This window comes from Sebastes fasciatus, chromosome 16 (assembly GCF_043250625.1).
Source record: "Sebastes fasciatus isolate fSebFas1 chromosome 16, fSebFas1.pri, whole genome shotgun sequence".
Classification (NCBI taxonomy): Eukaryota; Metazoa; Chordata; class Actinopteri; order Perciformes; family Sebastidae; genus Sebastes; species Sebastes fasciatus.
This window is the reverse complement of record NC_133810.1, coordinates 394,359-418,029: the sequence shown is the minus strand read 5'-3', so window position 1 is coordinate 418,029 and position 23,671 is coordinate 394,359. Positions and strand designations below refer to the sequence as shown.

General features: G+C 44.7%; 1 protein-coding gene across 1 annotated transcript; it reads right to left on the bottom strand.

Annotated features, from left to right (window-relative positions):
* Window positions 1-1,993: 1,993 nt before the first annotated feature.
* Window positions 1,994-23,586, bottom strand: LOC141753504 (arf-GAP with Rho-GAP domain, ANK repeat and PH domain-containing protein 1). The gene is made up of 27 exons (XM_074612253.1): window positions 21,539-23,586; window positions 21,319-21,482; window positions 20,283-20,371; window positions 20,139-20,197; window positions 16,503-16,991; window positions 16,244-16,336; window positions 15,958-16,153; window positions 15,767-15,871; window positions 15,420-15,524; window positions 15,225-15,285; window positions 14,998-15,118; window positions 13,831-14,095; window positions 12,433-12,632; window positions 12,274-12,359; window positions 11,017-11,199; window positions 10,584-10,652; window positions 10,393-10,492; window positions 8,866-8,922; window positions 8,600-8,726; window positions 7,525-7,624; window positions 5,119-5,320; window positions 4,981-5,026; window positions 4,639-4,856; window positions 4,160-4,369; window positions 3,826-3,931; window positions 3,540-3,681; window positions 1,994-2,173 (listed from the first exon to the last, which is right to left on the bottom strand). The coding sequence occupies exons 3-27, from the start codon at window positions 20,369-20,371 to the stop codon at window positions 2,120-2,122; spliced, it is 3,483 nt and encodes a 1,160-aa protein (XP_074468354.1). The 5' UTR covers window positions 21,319-21,482; window positions 21,539-23,586; the 3' UTR covers window positions 1,994-2,119.
* Window positions 23,587-23,671: the final 85 nt, after the last annotated feature.

Below are 23,671 nucleotides of genomic sequence, written 5' to 3'. Positions count from 1 at the left end.
ATAATAAACGGGGCACCACCCTGGAATCAGGGACCAATAACCAAAACATTAATATAGTCTCATAAATGTACTAAACTATCAATTTGGAACGTTGATTAATAATTAAATTAATAACTATAACCAAAATCGATAGTAAAGGTTGAAGGATATCGGAGTTCTTGACATAGCAGAGGTTGGCATTATTCACTCTTGTACAACATTAAACAGACCAGCATGTATATTCCACAAACATTTATTTACAAGATAATAAAGGTTTAAAACACAATATTAATCTAACTAAATAACTAAACTAAACAAACCAAACAAAGTGTGTGTGTGTGTGAGAGAGAGAGAGAGAGAGAGAGAGAGAGAGAGAGAGAGAGAGAGAGACAAGATGGCTTCTTGTCTCATAATGCCTACAGACAAAAGGGGCGAGCACTGTAAAACTACAAAGATGGCGGGATCAAAGATGGCCGCCAACATGTCCCCACATGGCCTCTTTGTTCTTCGGAACACATGTGCTCAGGAAGGACAGAGAGGGGGGTGATGTGGGGGTTAAGATTATCTGAAGCTGTATGTTTATGTTTAACTAATTCACAGTTTCTGTATGTGATCTTTATGTGTGTCAGATAATGCAGTGGGTTAGAAAAGATGGTTAGTTTGCATGCAAGACCTTGTCTATGTGAAGCATAAACTAAACACATCAGATGTGGCGAAGCCAGCTACCCAAATATCAAATACAAACTCAATGAATAACATTAAACCAAATCAATACAAGTACATTCTAGAAATCAAAGTTGAACAGTCTTGCTCAGCCATGTGCAATTGCTACTGCTAAGGTACGCCCAGTACGTTACCAATCCATGGAAGAAAAGGGTTTGTAATTCCATGTGCTGAAGTTGTGGTTCCAAGTCAAAGATGTTGTCTTTGCTGTGCTCAAATCAAATGGTGCAGATTGGAGGAAGCTGATCGCTCCAATACTTCTTCTCAGCAGCTTGATAGCTTGGTGCTAACTTCCTTGCGGTTGTTGCTTGGGCTGTCCTGGGTGAATTTCACACCTATGTGTGAATGCTCCAGTAGCCAATGGCTACTGAGCTGAGTCCTCAGCCAATAGCTACTGAGCTGAGCTGAGTCCATGGGTCAAGGATCATGTTACTGAGTTCATGTGGTCACTGGCCACCAGTCAAACTGGTGAGTCCCTACAGCCCGGTACAACCTTCGAAAGGTGGAATAGCAGCCGGGCCTGACGGCGGCCCGTGGGATTTTTTTTAAGAGGTTAATTAAAAATTACAAGTTGCGTTAAAGGACTATATATTTCTTATCTTTTTGGTAAATATGTCACAATATGCTCTGACTGTTATAAATATATATATATATATAGTATTAATACACCCATAAGAAGGTCAGATGCCTGGTTCAAAGGCACTGTGGCAGTCCTGGGAATTAAACCAGCAACCGGTTCATTAGGAGCCTAGTGAACCACTTCCTGTTTAGATGTTTAAAATAAAAGACATCAAAATAACATTTTAGTAAATTAACGAGGGACGCTTTTATTTTGATGACAGTTTTAAATTACGTTAAAATATAAACAATGACATCATAAACGATGACATCATAAACGATGAGGTCATAAACGATGACATCATAAACGATGACATAAACGATGACATCATAAACGATGAGGACATAAACGATGACATCATAAACGATGACATCGTAAACAATGAGGTCATAAACGATGACACCATAAACGATGACATCATAAACGATGACATCATAAACGATGAGGTCATAAACGATGACATCATAAACAATGACATCATAAACGATGAGGTCATAAACGATGACATCATAAACAATGACATCATAAACGATGAGGTCATAAACGATGACACCATAAACATTGACATCATAAACAATGAGATCATAAACGACAGGTTATCATGTTTCTATTTGACGTAACATTAACGGTCATTTAACATTTTTATAAAGACGATGAAATGGTGAAAACGTCTCACTGGAATAAAACTTTTATTCTTTGTAGTAAATTATATTTTTGGCCAAATGAGAACAAACAGTTAATATTTCATCATTTAAATGTGATCTGACGTCTGTCTTCTTCTTCTTCTTCTTCTCTTCTTCATAAGACGGTGATCTGCTCTTCCTCCTCCTCCTCTTCCTCTCTCTCAGGCGTCTGCAGAGAAACAAACAATCACAACGTCTCTAAACATCCAGATGTTAAAGATAAACGACGAGTGGCTCAAACATCTGGAACAGACCCAGCCATGCCGGTCTGGATTTATTCTTCTTCTTCTTATAATTTATGGCAGATTAGACAGGAAGTGCATCACTGCCTCCGGCTCCCGTTCAAACCAACAACAGAAATGAAGCAGGTGTTTATGAGCACGCAGAGCGGGAGGTGAGGTCACTGCAGGTGTGAACCGACCCACTGAGGTCGCTCCGGTGGTGATGTCAGTGCGTGCGGTGTCGTGCGGTGCGTTGCCGTGTCACGGTGTTGTGTCGCGTTGTCGTGTCGTGTCGTGGCTTGTTGTGTCGTGCTGTGCGGTGCGGTGTCGTGTCGTGTCGCGGTGTTGTGTTGTGTTGTGTCGTGTCGTGCGGTGCCGTGCCGTGCCGTGTCGTGTCGTGCCGTGTCATGTCGTGCCGTGCCGTGCCGTGCCGTGTCGCGGTGTTGTGTCGCGTTGTCGTGTCGTGTCGTGTCGTGGCTTGCGGTGCGGTGTCGTGTCGCGGTGTTGTGTTGTGTCGTGTCGTGTGGTGCCGTGCCGTGCCGTGCCGTGCCGTGCCGTGTCGCGGTGTTGTGTCGCGTTGTCGTGTCGTGTCGTGTCGTGGCTTGCGGTGCGGTGTCGTGTCGCGGTGTTGTGTTGTGTCGTGTCGTGTGGTGCCGTGCCGTGCCGTGCCGTGCCGTGCCGTGACATGCCGTGCCGTGTCGTGTTGTCGTGTCGTTTCGTGTTGCCGTGTCGTGTCGTTTCGTGTCGTGTCATGCGGTTTCGTGTCATGGTGTCGTGTCGTGCGGTTTCGTGTCGTGTGGTGCGGTGTCGTGTCGTGTCGCGGTGTCGTGTCGTGCGGTGTGGTGCGGTGTCGTGTCGTGTCGCGGTGTCGTGTCGTGTCGTGCGGTGTGGTGCGGTGTCGTGTCGCAGTGTCGTGTCGTGTCGTGCGGTGTGGTGCGGTGTGGTGCGGTGTCATGTCATGTCGTGTCGCCGTGTCGTGTCGTGTCGTGTGGTGTCGCGGTGCAGTGCCGTGTCGTGTCGTGTCGTGTCGTGTCGTGTCGTGTCGTGCGGTGCGGTGCCGTGTCGTGTCGTGTCGTGTCGTGCCGTGCCGTGCCGTGTCGTGTCGTGTCGTGTCGTGTCATGTCCTGTCGTGTCGTGTCGTGTCGTGTCGTGTCGTGTGGTGCGGTGCGGTGCCGTGTCGTGTCGTGTCGTGCCGTGCCGTGCCGTGTCGTGTCGTGTGGTGCCGTGTCGTGTCGCCGTGTTGTGTCGTGTCGTGTCGTGTCGCGTGGCGTGGCGTGGTGTGGTGTGGTGTCCTGTGTGGTGCGGCGTATTTACCAGAAACAGCAGCGTGTGGTGGATGATGAACTCCCTGGTGAGTCGCAGCAGGTCCTGGTTCAGAGTCTGGAACAGAGTCGGGACCAGAACCAGAGCCAGGTTCTGAGCCGACATCTTGTTCACCTGAGAGAACACCTGGACCCTGCAGGAGGGGGGACGGAGGTCCGAGGTGAACTCATGTGGATCAGGATGCTTCAATTAAAACTTCATTAATAAAACAAATTCAGCTCACTGACAGAGACCAGGACTACGTGTGTGTGTGTGTGTGTGTGTGTGTGTGTGTTACATGTAGAAGTGTCCAAACAGCGCGTTCAGTGTTGCTCGGTTGTCATCAGGAAGTTGCCGTAGCAACCGTCGGTAGGCTGAAAACCTGGAGCGTTCATCTGAAATCACTAAGAGAGTAAAAGATCCGTTAGAGAGAGTATTACTGTTGTATTACTACCACTACCACCACCACCACCACCACCACCACCACCACTACTACTACTACTGCTACTACTACTACTATTACTACAATGCTGACACAGATACTACAGTAGTACTACTGTGGTGGTAAATGTGACCTGCAGGTACGTTTACTACAGATACTGTGTACTTGTACTACAGTACTGTGTACTAGCCTGCAGCGTGGGTCCACTGCTGTCGGTCTCTGTCGGGGATCAGACTCTCCTGCTGGCGGACATATTGTTTGAGGGCGGAGCCGGCGTCCAGAACACCCTGCTCGTCACTCTCCAGGGGGGCGGAGTTAGCTGATGTCATCAGAGCCTCCACCAATCGGTTGACTTTGGAAGCGAGACCACAGCGCCGGTACACGCCCTCCACCTTCAGACCTGAGAGACAGACAGGCAGTTAGAGAGACAGACAGACAGACAGACAGGCAGAGAGAGAGACAGACAGACAGACAGACAGACAGACAGACAGACAGTAAGAGACAGACAGTGAGACAGAGAGACAGACAGTGAGACAGAACGAGAGACAGACAGACAGACGGACAGAGAGACAGACAGACAGACAGGCGGACAGACAGACAGACAGACAGACAGACTGTAAGAGACAGACAGTGAGACAGACAGAGAGACAGACAGACAGACAGACAGACCGAAGGTCGTCATGTGGGAGACGCAGCGTTCGATGGCCGGCGGGACGGAGCCTCTGGAGCTCACGTCCATCACCGGGTACAGAGACTGACGAGCTGAGCTGTGATTGGCTGCAGGAGGACGCGGCGGAGCTGCTGCTCCCTGATTGGTCAGAGCTCTCTGCAGGTGGCTGAACCAGGACTGACAGCTGTGCTGCCTCTCGAACCGGAACGAAACCCTCCTGATGAGAAACACAACAACACGATGCAACCTGTGATGTCACGTATCCCTGTGGAGAGCTCAGCCAATCACACGTCAGGATTAATTAGTAGTTGAGTGAGAAAGGTATCAGTGAGGTAGCACACCTGTCTGCCGTCACCATGGTGATGGTGTTTTCAGATGGATCCATTTCTGAAAAAGAGTTTTAAATCCAAGTGATTACTTCTGGTTAGTAGTTTGATCATCAATACATGGAGCTATAGAGGGGAAATAAAGACCGTTACCGTGGTGACTGAGGGCGCTCAGATCCATCCTCAGAGTCTGCTGAGTGTCTCTGTGGACGGGATGGACGCTGACTCCGTCCTCCCACAGCAACAACCAGGCGTCAGGATGACTCGAGGCTCCGCCCACTTCAACCACACACACTCTACTGACGGCAGACGCTCCGCACACCTCCGCATAGGACACGCCCCCCGGGAGAATCACCTGGAAACATGAACTCAGGTTACACTAATAACTAGAACTCAGGTTACACTAATAACTAGAACTCAGGTTACACTAATAACTAGAACTCAGGTTATATTGATGACTAGAACTCAGGTTATACTAATAACATGAACTCAGGTTACACTAATAACTAGAACTCAGGTTACACTAATAACTAGAACTCAGGTTACACTAATAACTAGAACTCAGGTTACACTAATAACTAGAACTCAGGTTACACTAATAACTAGAACTCAGGTTATATTGATGACTAGAACTCAGGTTACACTAATAACTAGAACTCAGGTTATACTAATAACTAGAACTCAGGTTATACTAATAACTAGAACTCAGGTTACACTAATAACTAGAACTCAGGTTACACTAATAACTAGAACTCAGGTTATACTAATAACTAGAACTCAGGTTATACTAATAACTAGAACTCAGGTTACACTAATAACTAGAACTCAGGTTATACTAATAACTAGAACTCAGGTTACACTAATAACTAGAACTCAGGTTACACTAATAACTAGAACTCAGGTTATACTAATAACTAGAACTCAGGTTATACTAATAACTAGAACTCAGGTTACACTAATAACTAGAACTCAGGTTATACTAATAACTAGAACTCAGGTTACACTAATAACTAGAACTCAGGTTATACTAATAACTAGAACTCAGGTTACACTAATAACTAGAACTCAGGTTATACTAATAACTAGAACTCAGGTTACACTAATAACTAGAACTCAGGTTATACTAATAACTAGAACTCAGGTTACACTAATAACTAGAACTCAGGTTATACTAATAACTAGAACTCAGGTTATACTAATAACTAGAACTCAGGTTACACTAATAACTAGAACTCAGGTTATACTAATAACTAGAACTCAGGTTACACTAATAACTAGAACTCAGGTTACACTAATAACTAGAACTCAGGTTATACTAATAACTAGAACTCAGGTTATACTAATAACTAGAACTCAGGTTACACTAATAACTAGAACTCAGGTTACACTAATAACTAGAACTCAGGTTATACTAATAACTAGAACTCAGGTTATACTAATAACTAGAACTCAGGTTACACTAATAACTAGAACTCAGGTTACACTAATAACTAGAACTCAGGTTACACTAATAACTAGAACTCAGGTTACACTAATAACTAGAACTCAGGTTACACTAATAACTAGAACTCAGGTTACACTAATAACTAGAACTCAGGTTATACTAATAACTAGAACTCAGGTTACACTAATAACTAGAACTCAGGTTATACTAATAACTAGAACGCAGGTTATACTAATAACTAGAACTCAGGTTATACTAATAACTAGAACTCAGGTTACACTAATAACTAGAACTCAGGTTACACTAATAACTAGAACTCAGGTTACACTAATAACTAGAACTCAGGTTATACTAATAACTAGAACTCAGGTTACACTAATAACTAGAACGCAGGTTACACTAATAACTAGAACTCAGGTTATACTAATAACTAGAACTCAGGTTACACTAATAACTAGAACTCAGGTTACACTAATAACTAGAACTCAGGTTACACTAATAACTAGAACTCAGGTTACACTAATAACTAGAACTCAGGTTACACTAATAACTAGAACTCAGGTTACACTAATAACTAGAACTCAGGTTACACTAATAACTAGAACTCAGGTTATACTAATAACTAGAACTCAGGTTATACTAATAACTAGAACTCAGGTTACACTAATAACTAGAACTCAGGTTACACTAATAACTAGAACTCAGGTTATACTAATAACTAGAACGCAGGTTATACTAATAACTAGAACTCAGGTTATACTAATAACTAGAACTCAGGTTACACTAATAACTAGAACTCAGGTTACACTAATAACTAGAACTCAGGTTACACTAATAACTAGAACTCAGGTTATACTAATAACTAGAACTCAGGTTACACTAATAACTAGAACTCAGGTTACACTAATAACTAGAACTCAGGTTACACTAATAACTAGAACTCAGGTTATATTGATGACTAGAACTCGGGTTATATTGATAACCAGGTTATATTGATGACTAGAACTCAGGTTATATTGATAACCAGGTTATATTGATGACTAGAACTCAGGTTATATTGATAACCAGGTTATATTGATGACTAGAACTCAGGTTATATTGGTAACCAGGTGTACCTTCATTATATGAACCAGGTGACTCAGCAGAGCTTCCTGGTTGTCAGCAGTACAGCTCAGCTGTTCACTCAGAGTCACCATCTCAAACTCATGAGCCGGTCTGAAAACACACAAAGTAGAATATGAGGTACTCAAAGTAGTATTAGCAGTACTAGTAGTATTGGTAATATTGGTAGTATTTATAAGAAAGTTAAGAAGTCAAATGAGCCGAACAACGATGAACTAACACTGTGTTAGTAGTATTAGTGTATTAGTATCAGTGGTATTAGTGTATTAGTATCAGTAGTATTAGTGTATTAGTATCAGTAGTATTAGTGTATTAGTATCGGTAGTATTAGTGTATTAGTATCAGTAGTATTAGTGTATTAGTATCGGTAGTATTAGTGTATTAGTATCGGTAGTATTAGTGTATTAGTATCGGTAGTATTAGTGTACTAGTATCGGTAGTATTAGTGTCAGTAGTATTAGTATGTACTAGTATCAGTAGTATTAGTATCAGTAGTATTAGTGTATTAGTATCGGTAGTATTAGTGTACTAGTATCGGTAGTATTAGTGTCAGTAGTATTAGTGTATTAGTATCGGTAGTATTAGTGTATTAGTATCGGTAGTATTAGTGTCAGTAGTATTAGTATGTACTAGTATCAGTAGTATTAGTATCAGTAGTATTAGTATGTATTAGTATCAGTAGTATTAGTATCAGTAGTATTAGTGTATTAGTATCGGTAGTATTAGTGTCAGTAGTATTAGTGTATTAGTATCGGTAGTATTAGTGTCAGTAGTATTAGTATGTACTAGTATCAGTAGTATTAGTATCAGTAGTATTAGTGTATTAGTATCGGTAGTATTAGTGTCAGTAGTATTAGTATGTAGTAGTAGTAGTGTCAGTAGTATTAGTATGTAGTAGTAGTAGTGTCAGTAGTATTAGTATGTAGTAGTAGTAGTGTCAGTAGTATTAGTATGTAGTAGTATCAGTAGTATTAGTATCAGTAGTATTAGTGTATTAGTATCGGTAGTATTAGTGTCAGTAGTATTAGTATGTAGTAGTAGTAGTAGTATTTATATAGTAGTATTTACCCGTCCTTGAGGAACACAGACAGAACTTCTCGCAGGTCGAGGACGTCGCACGCCGCCGAGTCGTTTTCAGACGAGAAGAGAAAACGATCGTCCTCCAGTTTACCATGAAGCTCCTCCTCTTCCTCACCTGCACACACACACACACACACACACACACACACACACACACACACACACACCGTAACACAGCAGTCTGTTATTGTTGGTTATTCTGCAGAGATGTTTAACATTATTAATTCTGCCTGCTCATTATAAAGTCATCCTACCTGAGGGGGCGGAGACTCGCCTCCTACTGGCTGACTGGGGCAGGTACGGCGGGACGTCTGAATGAAAACAAGGAACAACACACCTGAAGAAAGTATCATGACCAGGTGAGTTAAACAGTCTGTAGGCTTGTAACATACTAAAGTACTAACGTACTAAAGTACTAACGTACTAACATAGTATTCATACTAACGTACTAACTTACAAATATACTAACTCACTGAAGTTCTAATATACTATTAACACTAACATACTATTAATACTAACATACTAATGTATTAATCATACTAATGTGCTATCTTTTAACATACTAATGTACTATTTATACGTACGTACATTCAACATACTAGCGTACTGAAGTACTAGCGTAGTGTAGTACCAGCATAGTGTAGTACTAGCGTACTGAAGTACTAGCGTAGTGTAGTACTAGCGTAGTGTAGTACCAACGTAGTGTAGTACCAGCGTAGTGTAGTACTAACGTAGTGCAGTACTAACGTACTGAAGTACTAACGTAGAGTAGTACTAGTGTACTGCAGTACTAGCGTAGTGTAGTACCAGCATAGTGTAGTACTAGCGTAGTGTAGTACCAGCGTAGAGTAGTACTAGTGTAGTGTAGTACTATGTAGTGTAGTACTAGTGTAGTGTAGTACTAGCGTAGTGTAGTACTAGTGTAGTGTAGTACTAGTGTAGTGTAGTACTAGTGTAGTGTAGTACTAGTGTAGTGTAGTACTAGCGTAGTGTAGTACTAGTGTAGTGTAGTACCAGCGTAGAGTAGTACTAGTGTAGTGTAGTACTAGTGTACTGCAGTACTAGCGTAGTGTAGTACCAGCATAGTGTAGTACTAACGTAGTGCAGTACCAGCGTAGAGTAGTACTAGTGTAGTGTAGTACCAGCATAGTGTAGTACTAGCGTAGTGTAGTACCAGCGTAGAGTAGTACTAGTGTAGTGTAGTACCAGCGTAGTGTAGTACTAACGTAGTGCAGTACTAACGTACTGAAGTACTAACGTAGAGTAGTACTAGTGTACTGCAGTACTAGCGTAGTGTAGTACCAGCATAGTGTAGTACCAGCGTAGAGTAGTACTAGTGTAGTGTAGTACTATGTAGTGTAGTACTAGCGTAGTGTAGTACTAGTGTAGTGTAGTACTAGTGTAGTGTAGTACTAGTGTAGTGTAGTACTAGTGTAGTGTAGTACTAGCGTAGTGTAGTACTAGTGTAGTGTAGTACCAGCGTAGAGTAGTACTAGTGTAGTGTAGTACTAGTGTACTGCAGTACTAGCGTAGTGTAGTACCAGCATAGTGTAGTACTAACGTAGTGCAGTACCAGCGTAGAGTAGTACTAGTGTAGTGTAGTACCAGCGTAGTGTAGTACTAGCGTAGTAGCGTAGTGTAGTACCAGCGTAGTGTAGTACTAGCGTAGTAGCGTAGTGTAGTACCAGCGTAGTGTAGTACTAGCGTAGTGTAGTACCAGCATAGTGTAGTACTAGCGTAGTGTAGTACTAGCGTAGTGTAGTACTAGCGTAGTGTAGTACCTGTGTACTCGTTGAGGCGGAGCAGCTCGGTCTGCAGAGCCTGCCCGGCCCTCTCAGCCAGCAGGACGGGGGAGGGGCTCTGAGGGTCTGTCTGACTCACCTGCACACAGGTAACATCACTATTCAGTTAATCAATCATTAATGATCTCAGTGAGATGAAATGAGTTATTCTGGGTCATAAACCATCAGACCTTTGCTCCCGAGCAGATCAGAGACATGGTTTCTTCTACGTCGTCTCCACAGACCACCTGACGCAGCCTCTGAAACACACATCAGCAATCATTCATTACATTCACATCGTCACGCTGAAGGGTCTCATAACCTCTGACACATACCATGACCTCATGTTCAGCTGGTTCTGTTACAGACCTCCTCTCTGTCAGTCACCATGGTGACGTGTCAGTCACCACGGTGACGCGTCAGTAACCATGGTGACGTGATGGAGGCAGAATAACTCTCTGAACACGTTAGTTAGTTAGCTAGCGCTGTGACCTCATCATGACGTCATCACTAACACCTCTCTTATGAACTCTATGTTTCTACTTTTCATCACAAGTTCTATTTAACTGCCTTGAGTGTGTTTTTACTGTTTTCATAACCAGACGATGAGTGATGGAGTCCAACCTGATCCATCTGAGACGGCGAGGAGGTCAGAGCGTGGACTCGTCTGTAGCGCCCCCTGCTGTATTTATCCTGGATGAACTTCGACCTTTCTCCGTCAGACGACCCCGGACTCAGCTGCAACGCCGCCGGCACCACTGGAGCCCACACCTGATTGGCCAGCCGGTTACCGTAGGTAACAAACAGCTGGGAGAGGAAAGGGTTGAAGGTCATGTACGAGTGGTTCAGTCCCCCCTCACCTGTGTGAGTGGTTCAGTCCCCCCTCACCTGTACGAGTGGTTCAGTCCCCCCTCACCTGTGTGAGTGGTTTAGTCCCCCCCTCACCTGTACGAGTGGTTCAGTCCCCCCTCACCTGTACGAGTGGTTCAGTCCCCCCTCACCTGTACGAGTGGTTCAGTCCCCCCTCACCTGTGTGATTGGTTCAGTCCCCCCCCTCACCTGTATGAGTGGTTCAGTCCCCTCTCACCTGTGTGATTGGTTCAGTCCCCCCTCACCTGTATGAGTGGTTCAGTCCCCCCTCACCTGTGTGATTGGTTCAGTCCCCCCCCTCACCTGTATGAGTGGTTCAGTCCCCTCTCACCTGTGTGATTGGTTCAGTCCCCCCCCTCACCTGTATGAGCGGTTCAGTCCCCTCTCACCTGTGTGATTGGTTCAGTCCCCCCCCCCTCACCTATATGAGTGGTTCAGTCCCCCCTCACCTGTGTGAGTGGTTCAGTCCCTCCTCACCTGTGTGAGTGGTTCAGTCCCCCCTCACCTGTACGAGTGGTTCAGTCCCCCCTCACCTGTGTGAGTGGTTTAGTCCCCCCTCACCTGTATGAGTGGTTCAGTCCCCCCTCACCTGTGTGAGTGGTTTAGTCCCCCCTCACCTGTATGAGTGGTTCAGTCCCCCCTCACCTGTGTGAGTGGTTCAGTCCCTCCTCACCTGTGTGAGTGGTTCAGTCCCCCCTCACCTGTACGAGTGGTTCAGTCCCCCCTCACCTGTGTGAGTGGTTCAGTCCCCCTTCACCTGTATGAGTGGTTCAGTCCCCCCTCACCTGTGTGAGTGGTTCAGTCCCCCCTCACCTGTATGAGTGGTTCAGTCCCCCTCTCACCTGTGTGAGTGGTTCAGTCCCCCCTCACCTGTAGGAGTGGTTCAGTCCCCTCTCACCTATGTGAGTGGTTCAGTCCCCCCCTCACCTGTGTGAGTGGTTCAGTCCCCCCTCACCTGTACGAGTGGTTCAGTCCCCCCTCACCTGTATGAGTGGTTTAGTCCCCCCTCACCTGTATGAGTGGTTCAGTCCAGGCCTTGTTGTCCAACTTCAGACTGCGTACCTTCGACAGGTTGCTGCCCAGAGCTCGATGCTGACCTGAGAACACACAGTTCTTTAACTCAGTATTTTAACCCTTACAAGACGAACTCTGCGGTCATAGAACTCGTACCTGCACAGGCGTCACAGATGACCAGCAGCAGGTTGATCGACGCCCACTCAGGATTGGCGGCGCCGCAGTCTCCGCACACTTTGTTGTCGGGGCTCTCCCAGAGACGCAGCGCCACCTGGCTGTTGGACAGAGCGCTGCGAATGGACGAGGACAGAGTGTCCAACCAGACGGAGAGATCCTTCGACGAATCAACCGACAGGCTGAAAAAGAAAAGAAACACCAAAAACAACGTCAGCACTTAAAGGTCCGGGGTGTAACGTCTGGCGACATCTAGTGGTCGAGGTCGCAGACTGAAACTTCTCCCGTGTAGCCGACGTGAAAACCTGAATGTCCGTCTCTAGAGCTGCCGTAGAGTAGCGTAGGTCATTTAGAGAATAGCACAGTCAGTGTGTACATGAGAAGTGAGTGGTGAAGCAAGAGGGAGAGAGAGCGGCGGCTTATATGGCTAAGAAGTGAAAGTCAACATCGGCTCCCAGCAGCAGAGCTACACATCCGCCATTTCGGACTGAAAGAGACGACCAGACGCCAGTAAAACGTCCTCCTACAAAGAGACGGACTAAAGTACAAATACATTATTATCCATCGACACACACTCATTGGCATCAAAAATGGCGGCAGCGCTACCGCAGCGCCATCTAGCGCTCAAACAGAGTTTCTTCTCTTTGCTTCGGTACTGTTTGACGGCGGTAAATGTGTGTGAGGAACACGTGAGCTAGTGGAGAAGAAGAGGAAGTTAGTTTAGCAGCAAACAGGAACAGTTAACGGAGGTTGGTTTGTCCGTTCTGGGCTCCTGTAGCAACATGGCGGACTCCGTGAAGAGGACGCGCTCCCTGTGGAGATACAAACGGCTCGCTCTCAGCTAACGGAAACATTTCTGATCTTTATTTCAGGTGATTAAACACTAAAGAAACACGTATTAATATCATATTCCATTTGGGCCTCTGAATGTTACACACTGCTCCTTTAATATCACTTCACCAAAGCACAGCGACAGGTAGTCAGACAGACAGGTAGTCAGACAGACAGGTAGTCAGACAGACAGACAGACAGACAGACGGGTAGTCAGACAGACGGGTAGTCAGACAGGTAGTCAGACAGACGGGTAGTCAGACAGACAGGTAGTCAGACAGACAGACAGACAGACAGACAGGTAGTCAGACAGACAGGTAGTCAGACAGACGGGTAGTCAGACAGACAGGTAGTCAGACAGACGGGTAGTCAGACAGACAGACAGACAGACAGGTAGTCAGACAGACGGGTAGTCAGACAGACAGGTAGTCAGACAGACAGGTAGTCAGACAGACAGACAGACAGACAGACAGACAGGTAGTCAGACAGACGGATAGTCAGACAGACGGGTAGTCAGACAGACAGGTAGTCAGACAGACAGGTGCCTACTTGAAGCTCTTGAATGGCGTGATGAGGATGAACGAGTGTTTCCCCGTAGATTTCACCGTGGCCACGTTCAGGGGGACGGAGAAGGAGGCGATGCCCAGCTGGAAGCCCTCCTTGTTGGAGTAAATCCAGAGGTCGTGACCCCAGAGGGCGGCGTAGGCGCGGCTCCGCGGGTCCTTGATGGTGATTTGTCCGTGGAGTTCTGGGGGGGCGGGGCTCGGCTGGCCTCGAGACGCCAGCAGAGACGTGACCCAACCTGCGTGGACCTCTGAGAGACAAAAAAAAAGAAACATGAAGAAGAATCATCAGATGGTTCAACCTGGAAAGTTCACGACTTCATCACCTCAACTTCCTGCTGTCACATCGTCTCCGTCCTGCTTTCAGGCTCCTCATCACTTCCATCCATTATCTGTAACCACTTATCCTGTCCAGGGTGGCGGGGGGGCTGGAGCCGATCCCAGCTGACACCCTAGGCAGGTCTCCAGACTACCAGAGGGCTGACACAGAGACGGACCACCATTCACACTCCCATTCACACCTACAGGACATTTAGAGTCAACCGTTTACCTAACCTGCATGTCTTTTGACTGTGGGGGGGAAACCTGAGCACCCGGAGTAAACCCACGCTAACACGGGGAGAACATGCAAACTCCACGCAGAAGGGCCAAAGCCGGGTTTGAACCTGTGACCCTCTGGCTGTGAGGCAGCAGAGCTAACCGCTGCACCACCGTGTCGCCGCCACGTCCTCCTCACTTATTGAACTGAATGAAAATCTCTGGCTTATTACTTTTAAGGCTCTGATTCCACGTGTTCACTCTGGCCCAGAGCTGATGTCTACATCCTAAACCTGACCCAGACCAGATAATCATCATCTGGTCTGGGTCATCATCTACATCCTAAGACTGACCCAGACCAGATAATCATCATCTGGTCTGGGTCATCATCTACATCCTAAGACTGACCCAGACCAGAGCCGCCTCACGTCTGGTCTGGGTCAGGTTTAGGATGTAAACATCATCTGGTCTTCAACGCAGCACTAATTCACTTCACTCTCAGTCTGAGCACACCTTTCCAGTCCAGTAGAGACCAGTAGAGTCCAGTAGAGACCAGTAGAGTCCAGTAGAGACCAGTAGAGACCAGTAGAGTTCAGTAGAGTCCAGTAGATCTTACCATCGTTGTGAGCCATGAAGTCGTAATGTTTCTTCCTGAAGTAAACCGAGAATCTGCCTTTGTCCTGTTTCTTCACGTTGGTGATGCTGGAGACGTGAAAGAGCACCTCGCTGAACCGGTCCTGATCAACGAAACAAACACACCCGTCACTGGACGCACTGACAGACAGACAGACAGACAGACAGACAGACAGACAGACAGGTATGTATAGAGACGGACTGACTTACTGTGCGTTTCTTCCACAGAGACATCAGCTGTCCGTCCATCGTCGCCCATAAAACATTGTGTCTGTTAGAGAAAGAGAGAAAACATGTCGTCATCTACCCATCGATGATGATGATGATGGTGGTGATGATGATGGTGGTGATGATGATGGTGGTGATGATGATGATGGTGATGATGATGATGGTGATGATGGTTACCTGAAGCCCTTCCAGACGTCCAGCCAGCTGGCTCGGACCACGGCGTTCTGTGGCGTTGAACTCTTGTTGCCTCCCTTCGTCCTGGACACTCGGATCGTTGCCGCTCTGCAGGACAAACAGAAGGTCTGTCTCTACACAAACATCCCAAATTCACACTGGCATTCTGGGTAAACTGAACTTGTATAGGTGAACTGTGGCGGTTCATTTCCTGCCTAACAGCTGTGGATTTGGTTCAAACCTCCGTCCATCCAGCTGCACCTGGTTGATGTGTGAAATGCATCCTGGGATACTTCGGGGTGTTCGGTATGTTCTTGAGGAGAACAGACTGAGCTGTTGTGTTTGTGTACCTTGGGATCTTCTGTTTCTTCGGCTTTGCTGATTGGCGAGGAGGATGAGGAGGGGGCGGGGCCGGTCTGGTGGGGATCAGGCGACCTGAAGGATTAACCGGGAGGCTGCAGAACACAAATATCAACGACGTGTTAGCAGAAACGGAGGATGCAGTATAGTAGTAGTAGTAACTGTAGTACTGTATACATACTTGTTGGCATTTGAAGGCGGGTTGGAAGCAGGATCTCCTTCCATTGGTCCATCGGCACCAGAGGGGGCGTGGCTAGCTCCTGTATCTTCCTCCTCATTGGATGAGTCAGTGTCAGCTTCCTCTTGGCTCGCCCAACAAGCCAACACGGTGTCGTACAGGCTGTCTTCTTTGATGGTGTGAGGAGACTCTTTAAATACTAGAACCAGAACAAACGAAGAGGAATCAGACTGGCTGGAGGTGAAGACCTGGAAGACACTCACTGAAACAGGTTGAACTCCTCCAGTACCGTCCTCTGTTGGCTCAGCCTCTAGCGGAGGTAACGTGACTCCAGCATCCGGGTCTAACGTTGACATCACCAGCTGTGACAACGCTCCAACATCTGGACACAAACACAGACAACATGTTGTTCAGCCTGACGGGAGGAAGGGTTTGTTTTGAGTGCAGTTTTATAAAGTCAGTCACACCTGAAGGTAGCAGAGGACTAACTGCTAGAATGCAACTCACAGACGCAACAATGCGTCCGTGTGATTGGTTGATTGCCGTACCTGTGTGAGCGTCTCCGATCCTCTGCAGAGAGGGGGGGTGGGGTTTATCAGCTGAAGGGGGCGGGGCTGACGGGGTCGTCATGGAGCTAACAGCAGGGTTAGCCACGCTGTTAACAAGCCCCGCTAAACTGGGTATGTTAGCTAACGAGCTAAAGATGCTGTCTAAGCTAACAGCGGTAGCAGCAGGTGCAGGTGCAGGTGCAGGATCAGGTGCGGCGGTGGAGGCCGAATGGAACTTAGCAGCAGCTGGGTTAGCCACAGCGCTAGCAGTTCCTGCTAAGCTAGGTATGTGGGCGGCGATGCTGTTAGCCATGCTGTCTATGGAGGGGGGGGCCGAGGGGGCGGGCGGCGTGGAGGCGGAGCCTCCGATGGAGGCAGCAAATCCAGCCAATGACGGGATGCTGTTCGCGATGATGTCAGTGACGCCAGCCAGAGATGGGTAGACGGCTCCGCGACCACCGAGAGGAGGAAGAGGAGGAGCATCTTCACCTGAGGAGGAGGACACAGTGACATCATCATCAGACACCTGTCAATCAAACAAACACCTGTGTACAGCTGCAGTTCCTCTAACAGCCACTAGATGCTGATCGGACTCTGAAAACCTCCAACTACAAACACAGAGTTCAGACTCATGAGGAAGAAGAGCTGTTAGGAGGATGAAGGCTAAACTGTTAGCAACCCTTTCTCTCCGTCTCTGAAACGCTTCTCAGATATCGTCCGACTCTCTTTCTGACTGACTTTACTGAAGGATAGTTAACTATAGACATCCAGATTTATACGCTGGTCGGACGGCACCATGGTTACTAACACATCACCATGGTTACTAACACGTCACCATGGTTACTAACAGGAAAGGCGTCTATATCTATACTAACTTGTATGAGTCTGAACGCCAAAACAGCTGCAGTATATCATGTGATCTTGACGTTCAGCAGTAAGAAGACAAACTGGTTTGAGGTAATCTCCAGTTTGTTTTCACAAACATCCAACAGAGGAACAAACCGGTTCGACTGTTCAGACTGAAAACACGCTGCAACACGTCAGCAGAGTCACACTGAAAAGACACCAGCTGATTCTCAGCATTTAGTTTTACTTCATATAATAAGAAGCAAATATGATTTAAAATATGCAGCTGAATAAGAGTCAGGTAGGATTATTATTATTATTATTATTGTGTTCATTTTGACTCATTCAACTAACAACATTCAACAAATGAATGGTTCTGTTGGCGACAGTCGATGAAAATCAGCTGTTGATGACATCAGCGGTGACCAATCAGAGCACATGTCAGTAAAGTTCCATCAGACAGGTTAAATACTGTGTTAATGGGGGGGTAGACCAACCCGTTCTCATCCCCACGGCGTCAAATATGTATGACGTGCATTTGTCGCGCCCCTCGGCATGTGATACCCGAAACACAAGTTCCCTTTAGCGACGGCAGGAGACGCAGCGGGCGTTCTATTAACTACAATACAAACCATCCACAGCAACAGTAAACGCTCAGAGAGTGTGGTGACGTAGTCTAAAGAGTGAAAGAGACAACGGGCGGGGGAGGGGAGGTGGATGGGTCCAACAAACACAAGGCTTTCATCCAGGAGACCGCTGTTCACGTCCTGTGTTCATACTGTTCAGCGTCATTTTCACTGTGCTAACGTAGAAGTTTTGAGCTCAACCATGTAGTTTTTTCCTGAACCTAACTATAGTGGTTTTGTTGCCTTAACATAAGCAAGTGTTTTTGTTTAATTCACAACATTAAGTGTTTACTGCGACCGAAAAGTGACGCCGAGCGGTCTAACAAAGCGTCAGCATGTGATGAGTTGGGGTGACGGGGAGATCCGACGGTTTTTACCGCTCTCTCTCTCTCTCTCTCTCTCTCTCGCACAGAAAGCCAAACAAGTCATCTCATCAAACAGGTTTGATTTGCAAAAGAAATGTTTTTCTGTTGAGTTATTTCTGATTAAACAATAACTTCACCCAACAGAAATCTCATCCAGACATCTACTCACTAAAATGCATCAACAACAAGATGAATGGATGCTATTATTTACAAAAATTCACAACAAAATATTTTGATTCAATACATATTTGTTGGCGTTTAGTCTTTCAAAAGCAACATGTTTGTATGTGACGGGTTGGGACGAGAACGTGTTGACAAGACACACGTCTGATTATTCAACTAAATGTCCAACATGTGTGTATGTATGTGCATCTGTGTGTGATTAGTACAACTCATCACTCATGCAGACATACAGTACGTGTGCCGTTCATATGTAGCGTCTAAAAACGCGTGGAAAACGCCAGCCGCGGCATGGCAAGGTGCTGGGAGGTTGCGTTCCTGTTGTGCCTGCCATTACTAAGCAACCAAAACCTGCGTGCTGCGATGATGACGATGAAGTTGTGGTAATTTAGCAGTAATAGCTTCTAAATTAAACAGAGATAAATGGATTTCCCTCTCAGTATCTTTACTGCTCCATGTGTCTGTCTGACCTTTCAACCAGATGTTGTGACGTCATCGGTCAGGAAGCGAGAAGCAGTAAAATAGTCGGTGGGACAGAAGCTCCGGTAGTCCTGCACTAAAATGATTAACTTCTCCTCCAGATATTTACCGTAGGCTGATATTTACGGAAGAAAGAAAAGATATCTGCCGGCTGTGATCGGTTGTTCCTCGTCACATGACATGCTGCGCGCGCTACAATGTTCCAAAAGTTGAGTTCATCTCCGGGTACTGAAATCGATGCACATTTTGTAGCTGTTTTTGTTTAATTAAAAAGGAAAATCATGAAGTTTTCATCTCTTATTACAATACAGTACAATATAAGTATAATATATATAAATAATGACCGCAAGTTTGAGGAAAGTATGACACTTGTGTTGGCATTGTAGTCAGCCCCGAGCGTATGACAGCTTGAGTGGGCGTTGTCGTCAGCCTCAAACGTATGACAGCTTGTGTTGCCGTTGTCGTCAGCATCGAGCGTATGACAGCCTGTGTTGCCGTTGTCGTCAGCATCGAGCGTATGACAGCTTGTGTTGGCGTTGTCGTCAGCATCGAGCGTATGACAGCTTGTGTTGGCGTTGTCGTCAGCATCGAGCGCATGACAGCTTGTGTTGCCGTTGTCGTCAGCATCGAGCGCATGACAGCTTGTGTTGCCGTTGTCGTCAGCATCGAGCGTATTTTCTTCAGCTTCAGAATCACCACCATGTCCTCATGCAGAATGATGATGTGTTGAGTGGTTTAAACCGCTACTACGACCAACGCCACTATGACCAAGAACTAACGACGAGCAACATGTCTGTCCTATAAAAACTGAAGCACCTTGAGCGTTAAACAAAAATATGTTCAAGAAGTTTATTTTTTATGATAAAATAAAACTACATAAATGATGAAAACATAATTATTTACTTATGTTGAACTTTACTTTGCTCTTATTGTCTATTGAGAGATGAGGACAACAATCTGACTTCGAAGGTTTTACTCTTTATTGAAATGAAAACGGCTACAACACATTCAATAATCACATCCAATAAATCACAGCGATATAGTCCATAATAACAAATATGTAGACCTATAAACGATTGACTGTGTGTGTGCGTGTGTCTGTGTGTGTGTGTGTGTGTGTGTGTGTGTGTGTGGCGTACCTGTGCTCAGGTGAACTCCATTAGACACAACTGGTTGTAGATCTTCACCAATCATATCTCTGAAACACAAACTTTGTGTTACTTTGAGTGTGTGTGTGTGTGTGTGTGTGTGTGTGTGTGTGAGAGATTTACAGGTGAGCTCACCTGTCCAGAGAGGAGGCGGAGCTCAGACTGTCCCTCATGTAACGAGCTCGAGGCTTCGGGACAGGAAGTTGAGGAGGAGGAGTCGTCATCTGAAGGAGAAGCGAGACATTGAGACAGTTATCCAACGGGAAACATCATCGCCTAGAGAACGACTATTAATAACGATATTCTCTACGAGCGACGAAAAACACGTTCTCAACTCCTCAAATACCGACGCTCCGTCAGCGGCCCAACGCTTCAAACAATCCCGAGAACACGGAAGTTTATTTTGAAAAGACACTAAGCATGTAACAAAAAATAATCAAAATAAACTTCCGTGTTTAGACAGGAAACGTACAGTTTCTGCTCGTTACATGCTTACTGTATTTTCAAAATAAACTTCCGTGTTTAGACAGGAAACGTACAGATTCTGCTCGTTACATGCTTACTGTATTTTCAAAATAAACTTCCGTGTTTAGACAGGAAACGTACAGTTTCTGCTCGTTACATGCTTACTGTATTTTCAAAATAAACTTCCGTGTTTACACAGGAAACGTACAGTTTCTGCTCGTTACATGCTTACTGTATTTTCAAAATAAACTTCCGTGTTTACACAGGAAACGTACAGTTTCTGCTCGTTACATGCTTACTGTATTTTCAAAATAAACTTCCGTGTTTACACAGGAAACGTACAGATTCTGCTCGTTACATGCTTACTGTATTTTCAAAATAAACTTCCGTGTTTACACAGGAAAGGTACAGTTTCATATATAAGATATATAATAATACATCAGTATTTATTTAATTGATTAGATTTTGTTTTAATAATCTGAATCTGTAAAGTACCTAAAGTTATTAAATAAATGTAGTGGAGTAAAAAGTACAATCTTTCCTCTGAGGTGTAGTTGAGTAGAAGTAGAGTAGTAGTAGTACCTCAGAAATGTACAGTACAGTAGTTGAGTAAATGTACTTAGTTACTTTCTGACACAAATCCTTTAAACATGAATATTAATGAAACAACAATAAAAACAACAGAAGAAGAAGAAGCAGTTCTTACTTTGTGGTGAACTCCTCAACGCCGACCAACACCTGAGATACCGGCTGCTCACCTGTTTACCTGTCCGTCTGTTTACCTGTCTGTTTACCTGTCCTTCTGTTCACCTGTCCTCCTGTTTACCTGTCTGTCTACCTGTCCTTCTGTTCACCTGTCCTTCTGTTTACCTGTCTGTCTACCTGTCCTTCTGTTCACCTGTCTGTCTACCTGTCCTTCTGCTCACCTGTCCTTCTGTTTACCTGTCTGTCTACCTGTCCTTCTGTCTACCAGTCTGTCTGTTTACCTGTCCTTCTGTTTACCTGTCTGTCTACCTGTCCTTCTGCTCACCTGTCTGTCTCTTTACATGTTTTAAATGTTGAAGTTTTCTGCTTCACATGTTGAACGTCCTGTTTCAGATCTACCTGCACTCATAAACACTGGTGTGTGTGTATCTGTCTATCTTTGTGAGGACCTGTGTGACATCACATGGGGACAACAAGAGCTGTGATTGGTCAGCAGGTACACACCTGCACACCTGAACCATTCATGAGTCAGGACGCTGATCAGGTGTTTCAACAGCCGGAGTTTTTACAGTGAAACGGTCGACAGGTTCAACCTGCTGCAGGAATGTAGGCGTGTGTATGTGTGTATGTTACTGTGTGTGTGTGTGTGTGTGTGTGAACTTTGACATGTTTAAGTCGTTTCAGGTTCAGTGACGTCGTTTCAATCCGTCAAACTTTATTTAAACTCCGTCGATCGTCATAGACTCATTTATTAAAAAGATAAAAGACAAATTAAACCTGATTTTAGAAAATACTTGAAAAAGGTTGTTTTGAATTTTACTGTCAGATTTCTTCCCTAAAGAAAAATAAACTTTCATTTCTTAAACTCTCAACTTTTCCTTAAGTTTTCGGACATATGCGGACATTTTTACGACTTTTTTTGAAGTTATTTTTTGTACATTTTCCACTTATTTCAGACATTTTTCTGAAATGTTTGGCACTATTTTTGCCGACTTTTAAAAAAAAAAAATTTGGGACAATTTTGGGACTATTTTTATGACATTTTTCGGACTCATTTCGGACATTTGTCAGATATTTTTTAGTCTTTTATCGGGCATTTTCCGGTTATATTTAGGACATTTTTATGATATTTAACAGACTTTATATCCGACATTTTTCAGGCTCTTTTTGGGATATTTTTGGACGTTTTTGGGTCAACTTTTATGACATTTTTCGGACTCATTTCGGACATTTTTCGAACTTTTATCAGACATTTGTCAGACTGTTTTTCAGATATTTTCCGCCTTATTAGGGACATTTTGTTTTTGACATTTTTTCAGGCATTTTCCGGTTATACTTCGGACATTTATTCTAGCATTTTTCTGATATTTTTCGCAGTGTTCAGAATTATTTTCTGACATCTACAGACTTTGTCGGACATTTTTCGAAATTTTGTAGACTTTTTTTGGGCATTTTTCTCACTTTTGTGCACCTTTTCCCGACTTTTGTTTCGGACATTTTTTGCATTTATTTTGGATTTTTTTCGGACAAATGAGACATTTTTGGTACGTTTTTTTGGACTTATTTCGGACATTTTTCCACCATTTTTAAGGACTATTTTTTGGTTATTTTTCCAACTTTCTTTAGGGATATATTTCGGACATTTTTCTGAAATTTTTAGGACTATTTTTCGCAAATTTTTCCGACTTCTTAAAAAATATGTTTTTCGAACAGTTTTGGGATATTTTTATAAAATTTTTCGGACTCATTTCGGACATTTTTCTGACTGTTTTTCAGATATTTTCCGTCTTATTATGGACATTTTTCAGTCTTTTTTCGGGCAATTTCCGGTTATTTCGGACATTTAGTCCTGTAGACCTGTAGACCTGTAGTCCTGTAGTCCTGTAGACCTGTAGTCCTGTAGTCCTGTAGACCTGTAGTCCTGTAGTCTTGTAGACCTGTACACCTGTAGACCTGTAGATCTGTAGCGGAGATCAGCCAACAGCCAACGACCCGACAGGTGGAGAGACTCCGTTCACACCTCCGAACAAGGTGGTTAGTTTACAAATAAACAGTAGAAGAAGAATCAAGACCAGCTGGACTTTGTCCTCTGGAGGACACCATACATCCGTCTTTATTAACTGAATCAAGACTAACAGCTGGACTTTGTCCTCTGGAGGACACCATACATCCGTCTTTATTAACTGAATCAAGACTAACAGCTGGACTTTGTCCTCTGGAGGACACCATACATCTGTCTTTATTAACTGAATCAAGACTAACAGCTGGACTTTGTCCTCTGGAGGACACCATACATCTGTCTTTATTAACTGAATCAAGACTAACAGCTGGACTTTGTCCTCTGGAGGACACCA